At 44.2% G+C, this 19,697-nt stretch overlaps 1 protein-coding gene across 3 annotated transcripts in view; it reads left to right on the forward strand.

Moving 5' to 3' along the window:
- Nucleotides 1-19,697, forward strand: part of FMN1 (formin 1) — a gene marked incomplete at both ends in the record, with an annotated part of 398,825 nt that overhangs the window by 85,725 nt on the left and 293,403 nt on the right. Inside the window, 2 exons of one of the 3 annotated variants that reach the window (XM_082842084.1) lie at nucleotides 16,294-17,676; nucleotides 19,047-19,164. The exons of 1 other annotated variant lie outside the window; for it this stretch is intronic. In XM_082842084.1, coding sequence (XP_082698210.1) covers nucleotides 16,294-17,676; nucleotides 19,047-19,164 — 1,501 coding nt within the window. Of the gene's footprint in view, nucleotides 1-16,293; nucleotides 17,677-19,046; nucleotides 19,165-19,697 lie in introns of those variants that run through there. One more of the 3 variants, XM_082842082.1, reaches the window with a different exon arrangement.

Raw genomic sequence — 19,697 nt, forward strand, 5'->3', positions numbered from 1 at the left:
TATCTTCTCAAAGAACCAGCTTTTAGTTTTATTGATCTTTGCTATTGTTTCCTTTATTTCTTTCTCTTTTATTTCTGATCTGATCTTTATGATTTCTTTCCTTCTGCTAACTTTGGGGTTTTCTTTGTTCTTTCTCTAATTGCTTGAGGTGCAAGGTTAGGTTGTTTATTTGAGATGTTTCTTGTTTCTTGAGGTAGGATTATATTGCTATAAACTTCCCTCTTAGAGCTGCTATTGCTACATCGCATAGGTCTTGGGTCATCGTGTTTTCATTGTCATTTGTTTCTAGGTATTTTTTGATTCCCTCTTTGATTTCTTCAGTGATCTCTTGGTTATTAAGTAGTGTATTGTTTAGCCTCCACCTGTTTGTATTTTTTACAGTTATTTTCCTGTAATTGATATCTAGTCTCATAGCGTTGTGGTCAGAAAAGATACTTAATACGATTTCAGTTTTCTTAAATTTACCAAGGGTTGATTTGTGACCCAAGATATGATCATTCCTGGAGAATGTTCCTCATATGAGCACTTGAGAAGAAAGTGTATTCTGTTGTTTTTGGATGGAATGTCCTATAAATATCAATTAAGTCCATCTTGTCTAATGTGTCATTTAAAGCATGTGTTTCCTTATTTATTTTCATTCTGGATGCTCTGTCCATTGATGAAAGTGGGGTGTTTAAGTCCCCTACTGTGATTGTGTAACTGTCAATTTCCCCTTTTATGGCTGTTACATAGCATTTGCCTTATGTATTGAGGTGCTCCTATGTTGGGAGCACATATATTTATAATTGTTATATCTTCTTGGATTGATCCCTTGATCATTATATAGTGTCCTTCTTTGTCTCTTATAATAGTCTTTATTTTAATGTCTATTTTGTCTTATATGAGAATTGCGACTCCAGCTTTCTTTTGATTTCCATTTGCATGGAATACCTTTTTCCATCCCCTCACTTTCAGTCTGTATGTGTCCCTAGGTCTGAAGTGGGTCTCTTGTAGACAGCATAGATATGGGTCTTGTTTTTGTATCCATTCAGCCAGTCTATGTCTTTTGGTTGGAGCATTTAATCCATTTACATTTAAGGTAATTATTGATATGTATGTTCCTATTACCATCTTCTTAATTGTTTTGCATTTGTTTTTGTAGGTCTTTTCCTTCTCTTTTGTTTCCTGCCTAGAGGAGTTCCTTTAGCATTTGTTGTAAAGCTGGTTTGGTGGTGCTGAATTCTCCTAACTTTTGCTTGTCTGCAAAGGTTTTAATTTCTCCATCGAATCTGAATGAGATCCTTGCTGGGTAGAGTAATCTTGGTTGTAGGTTTTTCCCTTTCATGACTTTAAATATGTCCTGCCACTCCGTTCTGGCTTGTAGAGTTTGTGCTGAAAAATCAGGTGTTAACCTTAAGGGGATTCCCTTATGTGTTATTTGTTGCTTTTCCCTTGCTGTTTTTAATATTTTTTCATTGTATTTAATTTTTGATAGTTTGATTAATATATGTCTTGGTGTATTTCTCCTTGGATTTATCCTGTATGGGACTGTCTGTGCTTCCTGGACTTGATTATTTCCTTTCCCATGTTAGGGAAATTTTCAACTATAATCTCTTCAAATATTTTCTCAGACCCTTTCTTTTTCTCTTCTTCTTCTGGGACCCCTATAATTCGAATGTTGGTGTGTTTAATGTTGTCCCAGAGGTCTCTGAGACTGTCCCCAATTCTTTTCATTCTTTTTTCTTTATTCTGCTCTGTGGTAGTTATTTCCACTATTTTATCTTCCAGGTCACTTATCCATTCTTCTGCCTCAGTTAATCTGCTATTGATTCCTTCTAGAGAATTTTAAATTTCATTTATTGTGTTGTTCATCATTGTTTGTTTGCTCTTTAGTTCTTCTGTGTCCTTGTTAAACATTTCTTGTATTTTCTCCATTCTATTTCCAAGCTTTTAGATCATCTTTACTATCATTACTCTGAACTCTTTTTCAGGTAGGCTGCCTATTTCCTCTTCATTTGTTTGGTCTGGTGGGTTTTTACCTTGCTCCTTCATCTGCTGCATATTTCTCTGTCTTCCTATTTTTGCTTAACTTACTGTGTTTGGGGTCTCCTTTTCGCAGGCTTCAGGTTCGTAGTTTCTGCTGTTTCTGTTGTCTGCCCTCAGTGGGTAAGGTTAGTTCAGTGGGTTGTGTAGGCTTCCTGGTGGAGGGGACTAGTGCCTGTGTTCTGGTGTGTAGGGCTGGATCTTGTCTTTCTGGTGGGCAGGGCTCTGTCTGATGGTGTGTTTTGGGCTGTCTGTGAACTTGTATGATTTTAGGCAGCCTATCTGCTAATGGGTGGGGTTGTGTTCCTGTCTTGCTAGTTGGTTGGCATGGGGTGTCCAGCACTGGAGCTTGCTGGTCGTTGAGTTGAGCTGGATCTTAGTGTTGAGTTGGAGATCTCTGGGAGAGCTCTTGCTGATTGATATTATATGGGGCCAGGAGGTCTCTGGTGGTCCAGTGTCCTGGACTCGGCTCTCCCACCTCAGAGGCTCAGGCCTGACACCAGCCTGGAGCACCAAGACCCTGTCAGCCACATGACTCAGAAGAAGAGGGAGAAAAAAAGAAAGAAAATAATGAATAAAAAAAAATAAATAGATAAATTAATTAAATAATTAAAAATTATTAAATTAAAAAAATAAGTAATAAAAAAAAAGAGAGCAACCAAACCAGTAAACAAATCCACCAGTGATAACAAGTGCTAAAAACTATAGTAAGATAAACATAAAAATCAGAAACAAGTCAGCCACAGACAGGAAACCCCAAGTCTACAGTTGCTCCCAAAGTGCACCACCTCAGTTTGGGGATGATTCGTTGTCTATTCAGGTATTCCACAGATGCAGGGTACCTCAAGTTGATTGTGGGGATTTAATCCGCTGCTCCTGAGGCTGCACGGAGAAATTTCCCTTTCTCTTCTTTGTTTGCACAGCTCCCAGGGTTCAGCTTTGGATGTGGCCCCACCTCTGCGTGTAGGTTGCCCTCAGGTTTCTGTTCCCACCCAGACAGGACGGGTTTAAAGCAGCAGCTGATTAGGGGGCTCTGGCTCACTCAGGCCTGGGGGAGGGAGGGGTACGGTAGTTATAATTGGAATGTGGGGCGAGCCTGCGGCGGCAGAGGCCAACATGATTTTGCAACTGCCTGAGGTGCGCCAAGCGTTCTCCCCGGGGAAGTTTTCACTGGATCACGGGACCCTTGCAGTGGCGGGTTGCACAGGCTCCTGGGGGTGTGTGGATAGTGACCTGCACTTGCACAAAGTTTTCTTGGTGGCTGCAGCAGCGTTAGCGTTTCATGCCCGTTTCTGGTGTCCGAGCTGATAGCCGCAGCTCACGCCTGTCTCTGAAGCTCATTAGGCAGTGCTCTGAATCCCCTCTCCTTGCGCACCCTGAAACTATGGTCTCTTGCCTCTTGGGCACGTCCAGACATTTTCCCGGACTCCCTCCCGGCTAGCTGTGGGGCAATAGCCCCTTCAGGCAGTGTTCATGCAGCCAACCCCAGTCCTCTCCCTGGGATCTGACCTCCGAAGCCCGAGCCTCAGCTCCCAGCCCCCACCTGCCCCGGTGGGTGAGCACACAAGCCTCTCGGGCTGGTGAGTGCCGGTCGGCACCGATCCTCTGTGCGGGAATCTCTCCGCTTTGCCCTCCGCACCCCCGTTGCTGTGCTCTCTTCCGCGGCCTCGAAGCTCCCCCCTCCACCACCCGCAGTCTCCGCCCACGAAGGGGCTTCCTAGTGTGTGAAAACCTTTCCTCCTTCACAGCTCCCTCCCACTGGTGCAGGTCCAGTCCCTATTCTTTTGTCTCTGTTTATTATTTTTTCTTTTGCCCTACCCAGGTACATGGGGGAGTTTCTTGCCTTTCGGGAAGTCTGAGGTCTTCTGCCAGTGTTCAGTAGGTGTTCTGTAGGAGTTGTTCCACATGTAGATGTAATTTTGATGTATTTGTGGGGAGGAAGGTGATCTCCATGTCTTACTTCTCCACCATCTTGAAGGTCCACCCAGGAAGTTACTTTAATCAGTCTTTTTCTGTGGACATGCAGCATTTCATTAGTATGTAGGGGTGATAGCTAAAACATTTAATAATTGGTGGGAATTTGGCATTCACCAATTGGAATGGCCCCAGGCATTAGGGCTGAGGGTGCTATTAAGGCCCCTTATTTAGCTGTGCATTAATTTTTATTTAGTTATTTATTTTTGTCAAGAGCCAGAGAGGAAATATTTTAGGCTTTGGGACCATACAATCTCTGTTGTAACCACTCAACCCTGTTAACACAAGCAGCTGTAGAGAATACATACATGAATAAGTGTGCCTGTGTTCCCATAAAAGTCTATAGACACTGAACTTTGAATTTCATATTATTTTCACCTATCAAAAATATTATTCGTCTTTGATTTTTTTCCCACCATTAAAAAATGTAAAGATTATTCTTAAAGGAGTCATTCAAAAATAGGCAGTGGGTCAGATCTGGCCCACTCTGGTCTAGAACGAGAGGTGGAGGTCTCCTTCACTTCACTTCCACTGCTGGCTCAACCACTAGCTAGCTGTGGGACTCTGGGCACCAGTTAACTCCGGTGGGCCTCAGTTTCTTTAACAAGTGTGTGCAGACAGGATGGGAGGAACACGAACAGATGAAACAGTGTTCCTTTTAGCTATAATATTACATTTCCTGATTCTATTAAAGGAGCATAAGTCAACCCAAGCAGTGTGGTGTGTGGGGAATGAAAATTCCTTAAAAGAAATACAAAGAAATACAAGAAATTCAAAGAAAGAGATGGAAATTATTTAAAAGAAAAACAAATACATCTTAATATTCTCAACATGAATCTTCGTTTTAATATGAGGAACAATGTCACAACTCTGATAGTGAGACCAGAATTTATCGTCTCCTAACTCTATTTGAAGGCTCATATCATTTCTTTCTGTTTCTCCAGTGCAATCCTTTTTTTCTTCCCTGGTTTTATTGAGGTGTAATTAACATACAATATTGTTTAAGTTTCAAGTGTACAACATAATGATTTGGTACATGTATATACTGTGAAATGATCACCACAATAAATTCATTTCACATCCATCACCTCACGTAGTTACAAGCTTTTTTTTCTTGGGATGAGAACTTTCAAGATCTACTCTCTTAGCAACTTTCAAACGTGCAATACAGCATTGTTGACTATAGCCACCATCCTGTACATTACATCCCCAGGACTTAGCAATCTTACAACTGGAAGTCTGTACCTTCTGACTACCTTTCACCCATCTTCCTCTGTCTTCATCTCCCCACATCTGGCAATCACCAGTCCCTTTTCTGTTTCTATGAATTTGGGTTCTTTTAGATTCCACTTATAAGTGAGAACATAACAGTATTCATCTTTCTCTCTCTGACTTATTCTTCTTAGCATCATGCCCTTGCGGTCCATCCATGTTGTCGCATGTTACCTTCATCTTTTAGTTACTGAACTGTGAGAAGGTCCAAGGGTTCCTTGGAGGAATGGCAAGAGGTGGAGCTGGTGGAAGGTAGACACCAGGGAGGCTCCGAGCAGCATCTGTTTACCAGCCAGTATATATTTCAGTGTTTAAGCAACCACTGCTGCTGTCTTGGTGCCCCTTGGGTGAATGTCAGCCAGACTGCTGTGTAGAGAGGTTCTGTTTGGGTGATCACCCTGCTCTAGCAAATCCCGTAGACCATTCTGGGTGACCTAGAAAGTTCTTGAAAGAATCCAATGCTCAGTCAGTTCCACTTTGAGGTCATGAGGTTGCTAAATATTACATAGGACATATTCAGTGAAAAATAATTTGTTGTTTATCTGAAATTCAGAATTAACTGGTTGTCCTGTATTCTATTTAATAAGTCTGGCAATCCTAGGTGTCAGTTTGGGAACAACATACAAATGCACCAAATGTGTGAATTGCCTTGGGGTAGCATCTATATGGGATAAACCCTCAGTCACCCCAGAGTGCCCATTTAGAGCATGACCATTACACAGTTAGCCTTAAAGGGCAGTTTCTTATATTCCACTATTAGAAACTGTCATTAGCCGTGCTCCTCAGTTGCCGGTGCACTTTGAGCCAGACATGTCAAGGCAACTGAATCTGGACAGACCAGAGAGCAAGTGGGGCCTAACTTCTTAGAACAAGTGCAGTTTCTTAAAGATTCCATTTGAGATGACTATTCACCATGGAGGATAGTTTGTAAAATGTCTGTAAATAAGGGACGTGGGCAGGATAGAAAAAAGACACTAAAAGAGGTGTGGCCTGAGAGGGACAAAAGGTATGCAGAGCAGAAAAGGCAAGCAGTCGTCAGAATTCTATATTGGTTGCATGAATTCTGAAAGTAGGATTTTGCATGCAGCTTTTAAAACACAAGCCTTGAACTCTTCTTGGTGTTGCTGGTTTCCAAGGATCATCTCCATCACCCCACTCGTGGGTCCCTGGATGCTCCTTATTGAATTAGCTTAATTGTCTGCGGAGGACACCGCATCGGGTTCCAAGTAATTGCATCTTATGAACGGAAAGATGTAATTACCAAGTCCACACCAAACCTTAAGTGTCTAAACCAGTAACAAAACTGCCATGAATTGATCACTTCCTCAATGCCAGGCACCATTCTTTGAAGTATTATTGTACCTATTGTATTGATACAAATAAGGAGAGAGGTTCAGTAAAGGCAGGTGCAAGGATCTGAACCCAGGTCTGTCCGAGTCTGGACCTGGGTGCTTAAATGTGAAGCCCCTCTACCTCTCCACTACTTTGGATGCGTTTCTGATTTGGTTGTTTTCTTTTGTTTTGTTTTAATGGAAGAACCGAATTCATTTCACGGATATGAGTTAGCTCTCATAATCAGTGAGAAGGACTGAGAACCGGGCTCCGAATTAGAAAGCTAGAATCACAACCAAAATCACCCCACAGAACTCAATCCAGGGAAGATTCTGCAGCTGCTCACCTGGGACGCTGGATGCCTCAGACCTTGGGTCTTTACAGTTGATGGGGAAACACTGACGGGAACCAGAGCAGATTTCAGGCCCTCATGTTCCTTCATTCCTAAAAGGCAAACTCTGTGGCCTCAATTGACTTTGACAGCAAAGAATGGATGCAGAGGGCTCTCTGATACAGTGCCTCTGCAGTACATGGAAAGGGCCACATCCTTGTTGTGTTTTCATGGAAGCCAACGAGAGCTTAAAGCTAAAGGCCGCAGGTGGACATCCCCACGTCATTAGCATATTCATGACAATGGGGCTTGTATTTGCAAGTGAAGTGAATTTAGAAAGATCAAGCTAGCTTGTTTTCTGAAGGCTTCATACATGCTTCATAAAGTATGCTTACTATTTACTGGGTGTCTGTTGCAAATCAGGCAAGCACTGGGTTAGGAATATTAGCACGTTTAATTCTTAGAACAATCCTATGACTTATTATTTTCCCTATTTTATACATGTAAATACTGGTTCATAGAAGTTAAGGAACTTGCCTAAGTGACACATCTTGCGTGTAACTAGTAAGTAATATCCCATAGTGAACCCAAATACATCTCACTTCAAAGCCATAGCTCTGGCCTCTCCTCTTTTTCTTTGCCCTCTCTTTAACTGTGTTTAAGAATAGGATCGGGCTTCCCTGGTGGCGCAGTGGTTGAGAGTCCGCCTGCCGATTCAGGGGACACGGGTTCGTGTCCCGGTCCGGCAGGATCCCACATGCCGCGGAGCGGCTGGACACGTGAGCCATGGCCGCTGAGCCTGCGCGTCCGGAGCCTGTGCTCCGCAACGGGAGAGGCCACAACAGTGAGAGACCCGCGTACCGCAAAAAAAAAAAAAAAAAAGAATAGGATCATAGGGACTTCCTTGGTGGTCCAGTGGTTGAGACTCTACACCCCCAATTCAGGGGGCCCTGGTTTGACCCCGGTCAGGGAACTAAGAGCCCACATGCCGCAACGAAGATCCCGCAGCAGCGAGGATCCAGTGTGCCTCAGCTAAGACCCGGCGCAGCCAAATAAGTAAATAAATAAATATTAAAAAAAAAAAAGAGTAGGACCATAGTTGTGACAATGCCTAGCTTACTTTCTACTTTGTGATTTTAATGCCTTTACATTGGTTTTCATATTTTTCTTTTAACGTGACTAAATGATGTGAGTATTAACTTCAAGGAATCATTACTGATCAAATCAGGGCTCATAATTTGTGTCCTTTCTGCTCTCTGCCAATTCCTTCTAACTACAGGGGCCATTTGGTTCCGGTAACCAGGTGATCATCTATTTTGCCCCCATGCTGATGTTTCAATGTGAAAGAGAACTGTTACAAAATTCTATAGCTCTTTGATTTATTATAATGAAAAGAAGGTACATTTAGAATCAGGTTGATCCCGTGCAGATCCTGGCTATGCCACTCATTGGTTGTGTAATCTTTGAATTGCCCTAATGTCTCTGAACCTCAGTATTCACATCTAAAGGAATGGCCAAACAGTAGTCACTAGCCACCTATGGCTATTAATTAAGACTAAATAAAACTTAATTCCTCAGTTACATTAGGCACATTTTAAGTGCTCAGAGGCCACCTGTGGCACTGGATTGCATGACACAGATACATTTCCACCATTACAGAAACTTGCACTGAACAGCACTAATAAAACGGGGTCGGGCTTCCCTGGTGGTGCAGTGGGTGAGAGTCCGCCTGCCGATGCAGGGGACACGGGTTCGTGCCCCGGTCCGGGAAGATCCCACATGCCGCGGGGCGGCTGGGCCCGTGAGCCATGGCCGCTGAGCCTGCGCGTCCAGAGCCTGTGCTCCGCAACGGGAGAGGCCACAACAGTGAGAAGCCCGCATATCGCAAATTAAAAAAAAAAAATTACTCTTACAAATACGAAAATCAAGCTTGAAATAGTTATTACATTACTGCCTAGGGTCTTACTGTCAGATATTTCTAAGACGGACTCCACCAAGCAGTATCAAAGAGTCCTTGGAAATGGATTCAATGTCCGTGACAAAATAAAATATTTTAAGAGGAAAAAGGAAAGGCTTTGACTTACTTGTGAAGCTGAAGAGGAGAGAAAATAGGAGCATTTTTTAAGGTACAGAATTTCCTGGGACATGTTTTTGAAGAGTTTTGAGCTTTTCCTAAATGAGTAATAGTGATGTCCCACAGAAATAACCACCACAGAAGGCATGGAGTCCATGGAGAAAGCATTTCATCATGGCTAAAGTTGCTCATGATGAAAGTTGTAGATGAAGATCTGGAATCTAAGAAACTGTATATATCTCTTGCTGTCTATACTCTTGTTCTTCCTGAATGGTGAAACTAGACAGCCACTGACTCCACTGTAACTGGATATCTTTTCTTGTCCTTAATTTTTTTTTAAGTAAAAGTTATCTTGGGAATATTAGTTCCAACACCAAAGATCTAGTTATCATTCTTAAATACTTTTAAATTTAAAGGAGGCAAAAGAAAAATTAGGGAAGATGAAGATTTACCTAAAACAAAATGAAGGTGGATGATAAGAACATGCATGAGAGGAGAGAAGGGGGAGATCTAGCATTTTTTTAGGGTGTCACTGTTGTCCCAAGTAGGTACCATGCTAGGTTCTTTATGCAAGTTTTCTAATACCTTAATCCTCCCCATAACTCTATGAGAAAGGTGTCATTGACCCCGTGGTTTTTTTTGGGTTTTTTTTTTTTCGGTACGCGGGCCTCTCACTGTTGTTGCCTCTCCCGTTGCGGAGCACAGGCTCCGGACGCGCAGGCTCAGCGGCCATGGCTCACGGGCCCAGCCGCCCCGCGGCATGTGGGATCTTCCCGGACCGGGGCACGAACCCGCGTCCCCTGCATCGGCAGGCGGACTCTCAAGCACTGCGCCACCAGGGAAGCCCAGTAAGGACATTTTAAATGAAATGCGTACACCTTTGAAGTATAATGAGTTGGCCTAAAAACAGCAACAAAAAATGGTCCTTGCTCTGCTGTTAACGCCCTGGGCTCTCTCCCAGGCCAGTCATCATCTGGGAACGTCCCTTCCCCAAAGGGAGGGGAAGTCTCAGTGCTAGGGGACCACACATCGTCAGCATGTGTCAACAGACTCTTGAGAAAAGGATTTTCTGGACAAAATCCAAATTCATGGATTTTGTTTTTTTCTGAAATGATTGAGTTGGTTTAAAAATCATCTTGGAACTCAGGAGTAATAAAGAACAGGTGAACTCTGTCACCCTCTACAGTAGCCACCTGGGAACTCTTGAAGCTAATTCCTCTCTTCAGGCGATACAGATGGAAAGCAATAATCCAGAGAGCACTGGCCCTGAGACACCCAAAGGGACCCCTTGAAAGAATTTTCTTTGAAGCTCAATTCACTCGTGGCGCAGATGTGGCATGGGGAGCCGTTGTATGTAGTAGGCCTATCTATAAGGAACAGTCCTGTTCAGACCAAATGGCTCCTCTGTCCAAGAGCATATGTGAGGGAACTGGGAGGGCAGCTTCCTTCGTGGGCCGTCATTTCCTCGGTAAATACTTGCTTCATATTGACAAGGTTAAAAACAATTCTGTTGGTTGCTGGTTGATGTCCCTAAGAAAGTTATTCCTTTGCTATGAAAACATGTCATATCCATACGGTACTTACTACGGGCCAGGCATTGAGGAGTGTGAAACATATATTAGTTTATTTAATGCTTCTAATAACCCACGAAGTAGGTACTTTTCTTATTCCAAGTTTCTGGGTGAAGAAGCTGAGACACAGGTTGCTTATATAACTTGTCCAAGGTCAGGTTTCTTGCAGGAGCAGAGTAGGGTGTTAGCCCAGGACCCAGGGCCAGGTTCTTAACTGTGCGCACTGCCCTCATTCCTTGATCATTGCAGGATGACGTACCCACTGCTCTCTTCTCTTCTTCAGCTTCACGAGTATGCCTCGGCCTCCCCTCTTCCCTTTCAGAGTCTTCTAGTTTGTTACCAACATTCAACCCACTTCCACAGAAGTTTTGAATACAGCTCAGTGGAACCAGTCTTAGAAACATTTTGCACTAAGTCTGCTTGATGGAAAAAGGCCTTAATCACTGAGCCCCGTCCTTGCCGTTGGCAGGTGCAGCCTGTTTTCTTTTGAATCAATCAGTAAAAACAGCTGCTGGCTTCTCCGAGGCTGAGCCAGAGGGGCTGTGTTGAGGGTTGCAGTAGTTGGCAGGGGGAATCCACGCTGCGAAGGCAGGGAAAGCACTGCCTGAGATGGAAGGAGAAGCCTAGGGAGGTCTCCGGCCCTGTCTTAACATTTGGCCTCATAACTCCATTTTGAAGATGTGGAAAATGAGCTTAAAGAAGATGCTGATCAGGAAGAAGGTAAGATCACGTGCCAGGGCAGTAGGGGGATGTGACACGGGGTGGACAGGAGTTGGGACGCCTCTTTTCCCACCTTAATGGCTGCACTTGCGCTGCGTGAGCTGGTACCAGTTACTTAGCTTCTCGACTTCAAATATCTCCATCTTTAGAAGAAGAGTGTTGGGCTGGTTGACTTCTAGTCCTTCTAAAGACCTCTTCAGCCTCCCAACAATTTGATTCTTCCCAGCTTCTTCCATAATCTTACACTCCTTTCATCTGACACCTCATTCATTTAACACATGTCTTTTTGACTACTTGTGTGGTCATCATGTCCTTAGTTCTCACCATTTATATCGGACTTCACTTAGTTAAAACACACTTCCTGAACCCAAAAAGCCCATCTCTGCCTATTACCCCACTTATATCTTCATAGTTTACTTATTTTACTCAGCCCATTGCTCTAAACTCTTTCCTTCCACAGAAATAGTTTCTACAATCTTACTCTTATTAATTTTAACTGTTTTCTATTTTTCTCAAGCAATCGTCACATGAACCTAGTTGAACCCCCTAGAAGCTGGAAGCAGTGAGTCATTAAATGCAGGCCGGGAACTTGAAGTATACTGGATAAGGAGAAACATGAGACTCATTTAGCTCAACACCGTGAAATTAATCTCACTTGCTTTACTTTTCCCTTGCCTTTCTGGGATTTTATGAGAATGTGGGAAGGCATTCTCTAAGCTGAGTGACATGGCAGAGGGCTGCAAAGAGTAAGTGTGTGAGGTGGGGGGCTTTAGGAAGTTTTTCTTTTAGGCAGTGTCCAATTTCTGCAAATTGACTTAAAAATTTTTAATGCTCATTCCTCTAGTTGTTGTTAGAATCAAGAAGCTAGGTTCTACTGCGTCCAGGAGATGATATGCCTTTTTTGTTGTTGTTTTTGCAACCATTCTTTTAAGCTTAGCTCACTAGGTATTGTTTGTTGGACTGATGTTCCCATTGCCATGAGGTAAAATTAGCTCCAGCCTCAATCTCAGAAGATGGTGAGATGGGAGGAACACAGAGAATTCATTGGTAGTAAATTCTGCACACAAATAGTGTTCTGTTTTCAAGTAGCTGCGTAGTGATTGTTTTTAACAAGTAGTTACAAAGAGCAACACGTGGGTTAAATCCTACCTGATATTCATCGTGCCTGTTTCAACTAGTTTCCAAGGCAGATCATTTTTAATCTGCCTTTTGCACAGGTGTAGCTGTTAGAGAGCTTAAGTGTTTTGAGGTTAGAGAGTCAGGTGAGGTTGAAAAGGAGAAAGTCTTGGCTGTCACTGGTTTTGTGTAGTAGGTACTTAATAAGTATGCATAGCAGGACAAGACAGAGAAATAACGTGCAAGAGAAGTTATCTCCCCCCCCCCCCCCGGGAACGTTAAAGCATTAAATGGATTCATTTTTCAAGACCACCCAACTAAGATCAAATTTGTAGGCTGCTTATTTGAACACTATGGTCTGAAACATTTTTCCATTCCCTAAATGACCAGATGTCGTAACATTTCTCATGGCCATGAGAACCAGTGGCCTGAAAGAGTCAATATTCAAAGATCTCTGTAAACTACCATGCTTCTCTTTCTTACTCATCTTCATATTTTGATGGTCGCTGCTTCTTTCATTCAAAATTGTCTTATGTCCACCTATTGCTGTTTAGACCGAGTCTGGGGTATAAAGTACTCACTTACAGTCTGTGAACAGGAATCACCTCTTTCTTGGCTGATTTCCTGTATTAAACTTCATGTTTCACGAAGGTGGAGGGCTGGAGTTTCTTCATCTTTATATCCCTGGAGCCTCGTACAGAGTCGGTGCTTAACAATGACTGTTGGATGAATGCGTCTTTGTGATAGTTAAGCTTCCTAAATGAAGGAGAATTGTACGGGTGAGCTGGAAAGCCTCTTGATAGGTTTGAGTCCCGAGGACTGTGTGTCTTGTCTGTGACCAGTAGACAAGCCAGTTAGGAACTTTTGCTTCATTTTTCTAAGCACCCCCTCTAGATTTCCCCCCTAAATGATGAGAGAAAAGAATGGTCATTCGCATATTGTTTTTTCTTTTTATGAAGTCAACCTTCTGTATCATCTCAAAGGGTAAAGTACAATACGTGTCCTAGTGAGAGACCACCAACTCACCGGGCTGACACTCTTGCACATTTCAAGAGGCAGGCGTGTGTGGAGTCCTATTACGGCAGGATGCAGAGCTCAGGGTTTTGGAAGAGTGATTGTGGATTCTGGGGCCTGATTGCCTGGATTCAAGTTCCAGTTCCACCTGTGAACACGGGCAAGCTACATCATCTTTCTGCTCCTCTTTCTAAACATGAAAAAGAAAATAATACCAGCCTCATAGCTAGATGTACCAATCAGTTAATACACAATGGAGCACCTAGAACAGTGCTTATCAACACCCAGTAAATGTTAGGTATTATTAGTATCCTCCACTTACTAGCTGTGCACCTTGGCTTGGTTGTGTTCTCTTGACCATGGTTGCGTCACTTTTAAAACAAACCTAATAATACCTTACCTACCTCGAGTCAAGGGACTGGGATCAAATCATCTCCCTGGGACCCAAGACTTCCCGCACTTTCCATGACATTGTATTGGTGTCCGTGGGTATTGAGAGGGTGCTAAAACTTTGTAATTCTGCTCCATGCCGTACTGTGGAAGAGCCATCAGCCCCTTCCAGTTTATGTCCCATTTTGCCCAAATCTGCTGAAAGCGCTTAGAAACTGATTCTGGAAATCTGGAAATCAATAATTATGTCTGAGAAAATGAAGCTTTCTCAGTTGAAGAACACCAAATACGTGCCATGTCTCCTCCCCTCCCCTGTATATTGGCTGGTCCACATAGTTCTTCAGAAGACTGATCTTATGATCTGATGTGATGATTTCCTTTGTTTTCTGTCTTGAAGAAGCAGAAGTATGATTTTATCAATGGGCATTTCCTTGAGACAGGAAGCTTCTTCTGAGACCTACATGTCACCAATGAATTTTCTTCAGTGTTGTGGTGGCCTTTTGATTAACTGTGCCCTAGTTAATAATCCCCAAATATACTGGGATCAGGAGCAAACAGGAAAGTCTGCGTTTAGATACAAGGTCAAATCAGGGATTAGGAAGTACTGTCTTAACTTTCCAATAGGAGGTGATGGGTTGTAATCATATGTACCGTTTTTGTGTGAGGGTTTCTTTTGAACGCATCATGCTAGAAATTTATCACTGTGATCAGAATTTCTTAGTATTAATACTTAGCGGGAAACACAATTCAAGCTAGCAGTGTGGAAGCCACAGCCATTCCCTGCTGCGGATAAAGCAAGACAGTTGTTTTGCTGGTGGCTACAGATTCCGTTTTGCATAATTGGTTTGCGTTTAACGCTTGGGCTCAATCTTCTCGCAGCTTTGTTCAGAGAGCCGGTGATTACTATTAAACCATGATGACTATTAAGCCAGTTTGGTTCTTCGGATCCAGCACAGTACCTTATCCGTCCCAGGTGCTTACTAAATGCCTGCTGACTGGATGGGATTTGAAAAACACTGAGACCTTCAGGTCCGACAGGAAGCTGCCCCAAGAGGCAGCAGGTATGCTGCTGGGAAACAGAGCTGCAATTTTTCCAAGCTCTTCATTGCCAGGTTCTCAGCCTATAATCACCGTTGGAAACTACATTGAGCTGATGTTTGGGGGTGGTTTTGTCTTTCCTGTTTTTGTTTTAGGCAAATTGGGTCTGTGACAGAGACCTGATAGAGACCTTTCAGGTGTTTTTCCCTTTAGGGGAATGGGGCTCCTTGGGGACCTTTAGTGAATTGCTTTACCTAACAAGGCAGGTTGTGTGTTACTTTGTATCATGCCAGGTTTCAATTTGTTGGTTGGATGGCTGAAGCACAGAGGCTTTGGCCAGCAGGATTCATGAGGAAGCCAGGAAGCCAGAGCTGCTGAGCAGAAGCCCAAGGTTGGCACAGAGAGTGTGGAGGGTAATCATTCCTGCCAGGCTGGCTGGGGCTGTTTACTCTGCCACCCTAAGGCTGGTGGACGGTGGGCGTGGTGGGTGCGCTTGCCTAGGTACCTGTTTGTAGAACGCTGAGACACCGGGGCAGAGCTAAAACAGCAGTAATCCGAAACCAGTCGAGTTGGTTTTCCTTCTCCGGCTGGGGCAGCTAAAATCTGCATTCCAGATGAAACCTGCAGGGAAGCGGAAGAAAGCACTTTAAAAAAAAAAAGCTTCAAGGGCATTCAATTAACTGCTTTTGAGAGTCCTGGGCTTCCTGAGATGATCCGTTTCTTTCTTTACTTTTCTTTCTTTGCTTTGGGCTTTGTAAGTGGCTGTTGGTCTGTGTGCACTGCTAGTTTTTTGTTTTTTGGGTTTTTTTTTTTTGGCCCAGATGGCACAAGCTTCTGGCCGTGATTGAGATGGCAATAGAGAGCCCGTAAGAAGTATTGCGGTCATTTGCTGCTGATTCACTTTTAAATTTCTTCAGCTGCTCCGGGGGAGGGGGGGTGGTTGAAGGCCGTCAGGAGCTGCTTGCCGGCTCAGCACTTTCTGGAGCCTCACTTGCTCACCAATGAGGAAGTTGAAAGCCACCAGGAGAACGGCCGGCACTGGGGCGGAGCTCGTGGCGAAGTCCTGGGCTGGGATGAGTGGGGGCAGGCTGACTTTCCCTACGACAAAAAGCCTTTTGTCCCCGGGAATAAATACGGAAGTCCCAGAGGAGCAGCCTCCCCAGTCCGTGTGTAGTAAGGTGCGCAGCCTCGGCTGCCTCTGGGCATAAAGCTCCGCGGACTTTTTACAGTTGCCCCGGACGCCCCATCAGCGCGCAAACCGGAAGGAGGGCTCGGGAGGGACCAGAGCCCGGCCAAGTGTGCTCGCTCCGCGACTGAGTCTCACCGGCGGGTCCTGCTGTTCTCTGTCCTGGAAGTTAAGAACCGGTGGAGTGGAGAAACTGAGAGGGCAGGGGAAGATCGCAGAAGTGAGAATCTGCCGCCCAGGGCACGGCTGCGACATGGAGGACGTGGGTAACGCTCCGAATGGCAGTGATGGCTCGGAACCAGGACAACCCGAAGCCGGACTTGACGTGGCCCAGTCGATCCTGACCAAGTTCTCTATGAAATCCCTGTTTGGGTTTACGAGTAAATTGGAATCTGTGCAGCCTGGAGAGGAAGATGCGGTGCTGAAAGCCTTCCGCAGTTTAGTGGTGGATCCCACGCCTCAGCTGGAGGAGCCCAGCAGTGGCTTGGATCCGCCGGAGGCGGAGGCTCAGGTTCCACCTGACCTCGGAAATGATGGGAAGACTCCGAGGGTGGAGACAGAGACGGGGTTGGAGGGAAGCCGGGGAGAAGCAGAGGCAGGGATTTCTCTGCCTGGTCAAGAGCTGCTTCCACTGGCTGCTTTGAGTGTGTGCAGAGACAATGTCATTTTGGTTCGCGGGACCCTGGTGAACACCACCAGTGATTCTGACTCTGATGATGGAGGCCAGGAGCCAGAAGAGGGAAGCAACATCAATGGCCCAAAGTCCCCTAGTGGTGTTTTATCTGAGCCATCTAAGCAGTCCCAAGAAAAGCCAGGAGATGGGAGGGAGAATACTGCCCCTGGAGAAAGGGGTGATGCAGAGCCCAGTGGAGAAGGTCCTCAAAGGACTCTGCAGGAGATAAACAGCAAATTGGAACGCGAGGATGGTGGCCTTCAGACAGAGCATAGCCCCGGCCAGCGACAAGCTGGAGAAGAAGGTTCCAAAGTTCTACCTGTGGTAACAGACCAGAACTCAAGTGTTGGTGTCACTGAGAACACCTCTCCTAAAAAAGAAGTCCCTGGAGAGAAGTCCTTCCAGCTCCCAGCTTTTTTTAGTGGGCTTCGTGTGCTGAAGAAGGGAGCCCCAGCCGAGGTCGGGGAGACCATCACTGAAATTAAACCAAAGGACGGGGACCTGGCTTTGCTTAAGTTGACCCAGCCTGTCCAGAGGTCCCTAGCACAGGCAGGGCCTCAGGCAGTGAAGATGGGAGAGAAAACAAATGATCCGAAGGCCGCTCCCACTCTCCTGGAGCAGCTCTCTCAGCTGCTCAATATTGACGTCCCCAAAGCCGAATCAAAGGCAGAAGACCCTGAACAGCCCAGGGGGGAGGAGAGGAGTGGCAGTACTCCCCAGGAGAGCCAGAGCGGCCCCGGAGAAGCCCAGACCCAGGGAGGAGAGGTCAAGCCAAAGCCGCCAGAGACTACCTTGGAGGCCTTTAGAGCCTTATTCATCCGTCCCCCCAAAAAGGGGACCACAGCTGACACCTCTGAGCTGGAAGCTCTCAAGCGCAAAATGAGGCATGAGAAGGAGTCCCTAAGAGCTGTGTTTGAGCGGTCGAGGTCAAGGCCAGCAGATGGCCCCTCGGATTCCAAAAGCGTACGTAGCGTTGGGTTTTGGGTTTTGTCATAAAATGTGATGCTGCTGTATTTCTTTTCAGGTTTCCTATCAAAGAGAATCTCATATACCGATCTTAGTGACCCTCTTCTAGGTGAAAGATGATTATAGTCAAGTTGACCTTGTAAGGAGTATGGAGTTGGACAGAAGCGTTTTCTTTCTTCCTTATCTTTTTCTGGGTTGTTGTAAGAGAGGTATAAGTAAAGGTGTGCAGGTCAGAAAGCGAAACTGTCACTCTGAGTTTAAACATTAATAGGAAATGTGCTTCTAAAAACCAAGCAGCATGAGGAATCAATGCAATCTAGAACTATAGCCCAGATTTCCTCTCCACTTTATTATACCTCTGCGAAAACTGTATTTTTCCTTTGAAAGTCTGCCACTTGGCGGAATACCTGTTTGTGATGTGATTAAAATGTTCTGTGTTGGTTACAAGGCATCTTGATTGAGCACTGGGTTAGTGTGAGACTTGGGTTTTAATTCTAACTGCCAATTACTGGCTGGGTGACCTTGATCAGCAAAAAGAAAATAACCTTTGATCTTTATTTGGTTGTTGGCGAAGATTAAATGAAGTTAGCACATAGTAACCATCTAATTAGTGAAAGCTGTTACTATTAAAAAAATTATTCAGGTAATTTGTAAGGACTAGCAAGCACTGGTCCAGTGGATCTTAAAATTCATAAGGACAACAAATAACATTTCTTGCTTATTATCAATTTGGCATACAATTATCATTCCCTCATACATCAGTTAAATTTAAAGGTCTTTGGAAAAACTATCTTAGCTTGCAGTTAAAAACTAAATACAACATAGCATTCTCCTAGTTGTAAAAATCAACCCCTGTAAAAATAGCTTGAATGTGAAAACCAGCTCATTCAGTTTTGTGTGTGTGGGAAAGAAAAAAAAGAAATGATCAATGTGGACATCTTAGAGAAGTGTATCTTGGCCTACAGGTAATGTTCATAGAAAATGCAAAACTAGTTTTTATATTATAAATAACCCTGGAGTTTGGGATATATTTCTAAACATCCCTATAAATGTACCCGATTATAGTATATTTGTATCTTCAGATCAAAGTGTACTTGTGATTTAAAAATAAAAAAAGTTATATGCTAAAAATCATCTATTGAAGGTTGTGTAATACTTGGCCTTGAGTTATGTCTCTTTCCACCCCAACTGATCACTTTACATTTCTAGAAAAGGATCGTATTGGAGTGAGATGTTCCAGTTACAGTGAATGAGAGCAATGTGCCATTAAAATTAATTTCAGAGTTAGCACAGTTGTTCTCAGGGATTAATTGGCCCTGGCCACATTTCATTTAACTTACTCTTTTGTTTGCCCACTTTTCCAACAGCCTGACCACAGCCCCACTGAGCAGGACGATAGGACTCCTGGCAGACTCCAAGCTGTCTGGCCACCCCCAAAGACAAAAGACACAGAAGAAAAAGTGGGATTGAAGTACACTGAAGCAGGTAATGGGAAAAGAAGCCAGGTACCAGGAATGCATCTCTTGCTGCAGTCGCTTTTAGTTCTAGCTCAGTAGACTCACAGAATTTAAGTTTTTGTTTCATTATAAAATGTAATGCCGAAGGCTTTTCTTTTTGGTTTTGCTGTTAAAGTGAACCCTTGCACACTTATCGTTAATGAATCTCTTAGAGATGAAAGGTGAACGCCGTGGAATGAGTGAAGGGGGGCACATGTGTAAAGGAGGAGAACCTCGGGGGAACTAATGGAGAAGGTAGATTACAGATTCCTCAGGAAGCAGGTGGTTGGCCCTCACAGAGTGTCGTGTAAGCTGGCAGGGTTGCTGGCAGAGGTAGAGTACGAGACTCCAGAGCTGTAATCTGATGTGTTCTTTGTCTTTGAGTAATGCTTTTGAGCCACAGGAACCTTGTGCAGAGTGAACGTACAGATACCATATCAGTTACTCTTTCACTTTTGTTAGACAAAGCTTTATTTAATGCATGGCCAGTTTCAAAGCAATCTAACTCCCTGGAAACCTTCC

Source organism: Leucopleurus acutus (assembly GCF_964270905.1).
Source record: "Leucopleurus acutus genome assembly, chromosome: 1".
NCBI lineage: Eukaryota > Metazoa > Chordata > Mammalia > Artiodactyla > Delphinidae > Leucopleurus > Leucopleurus acutus.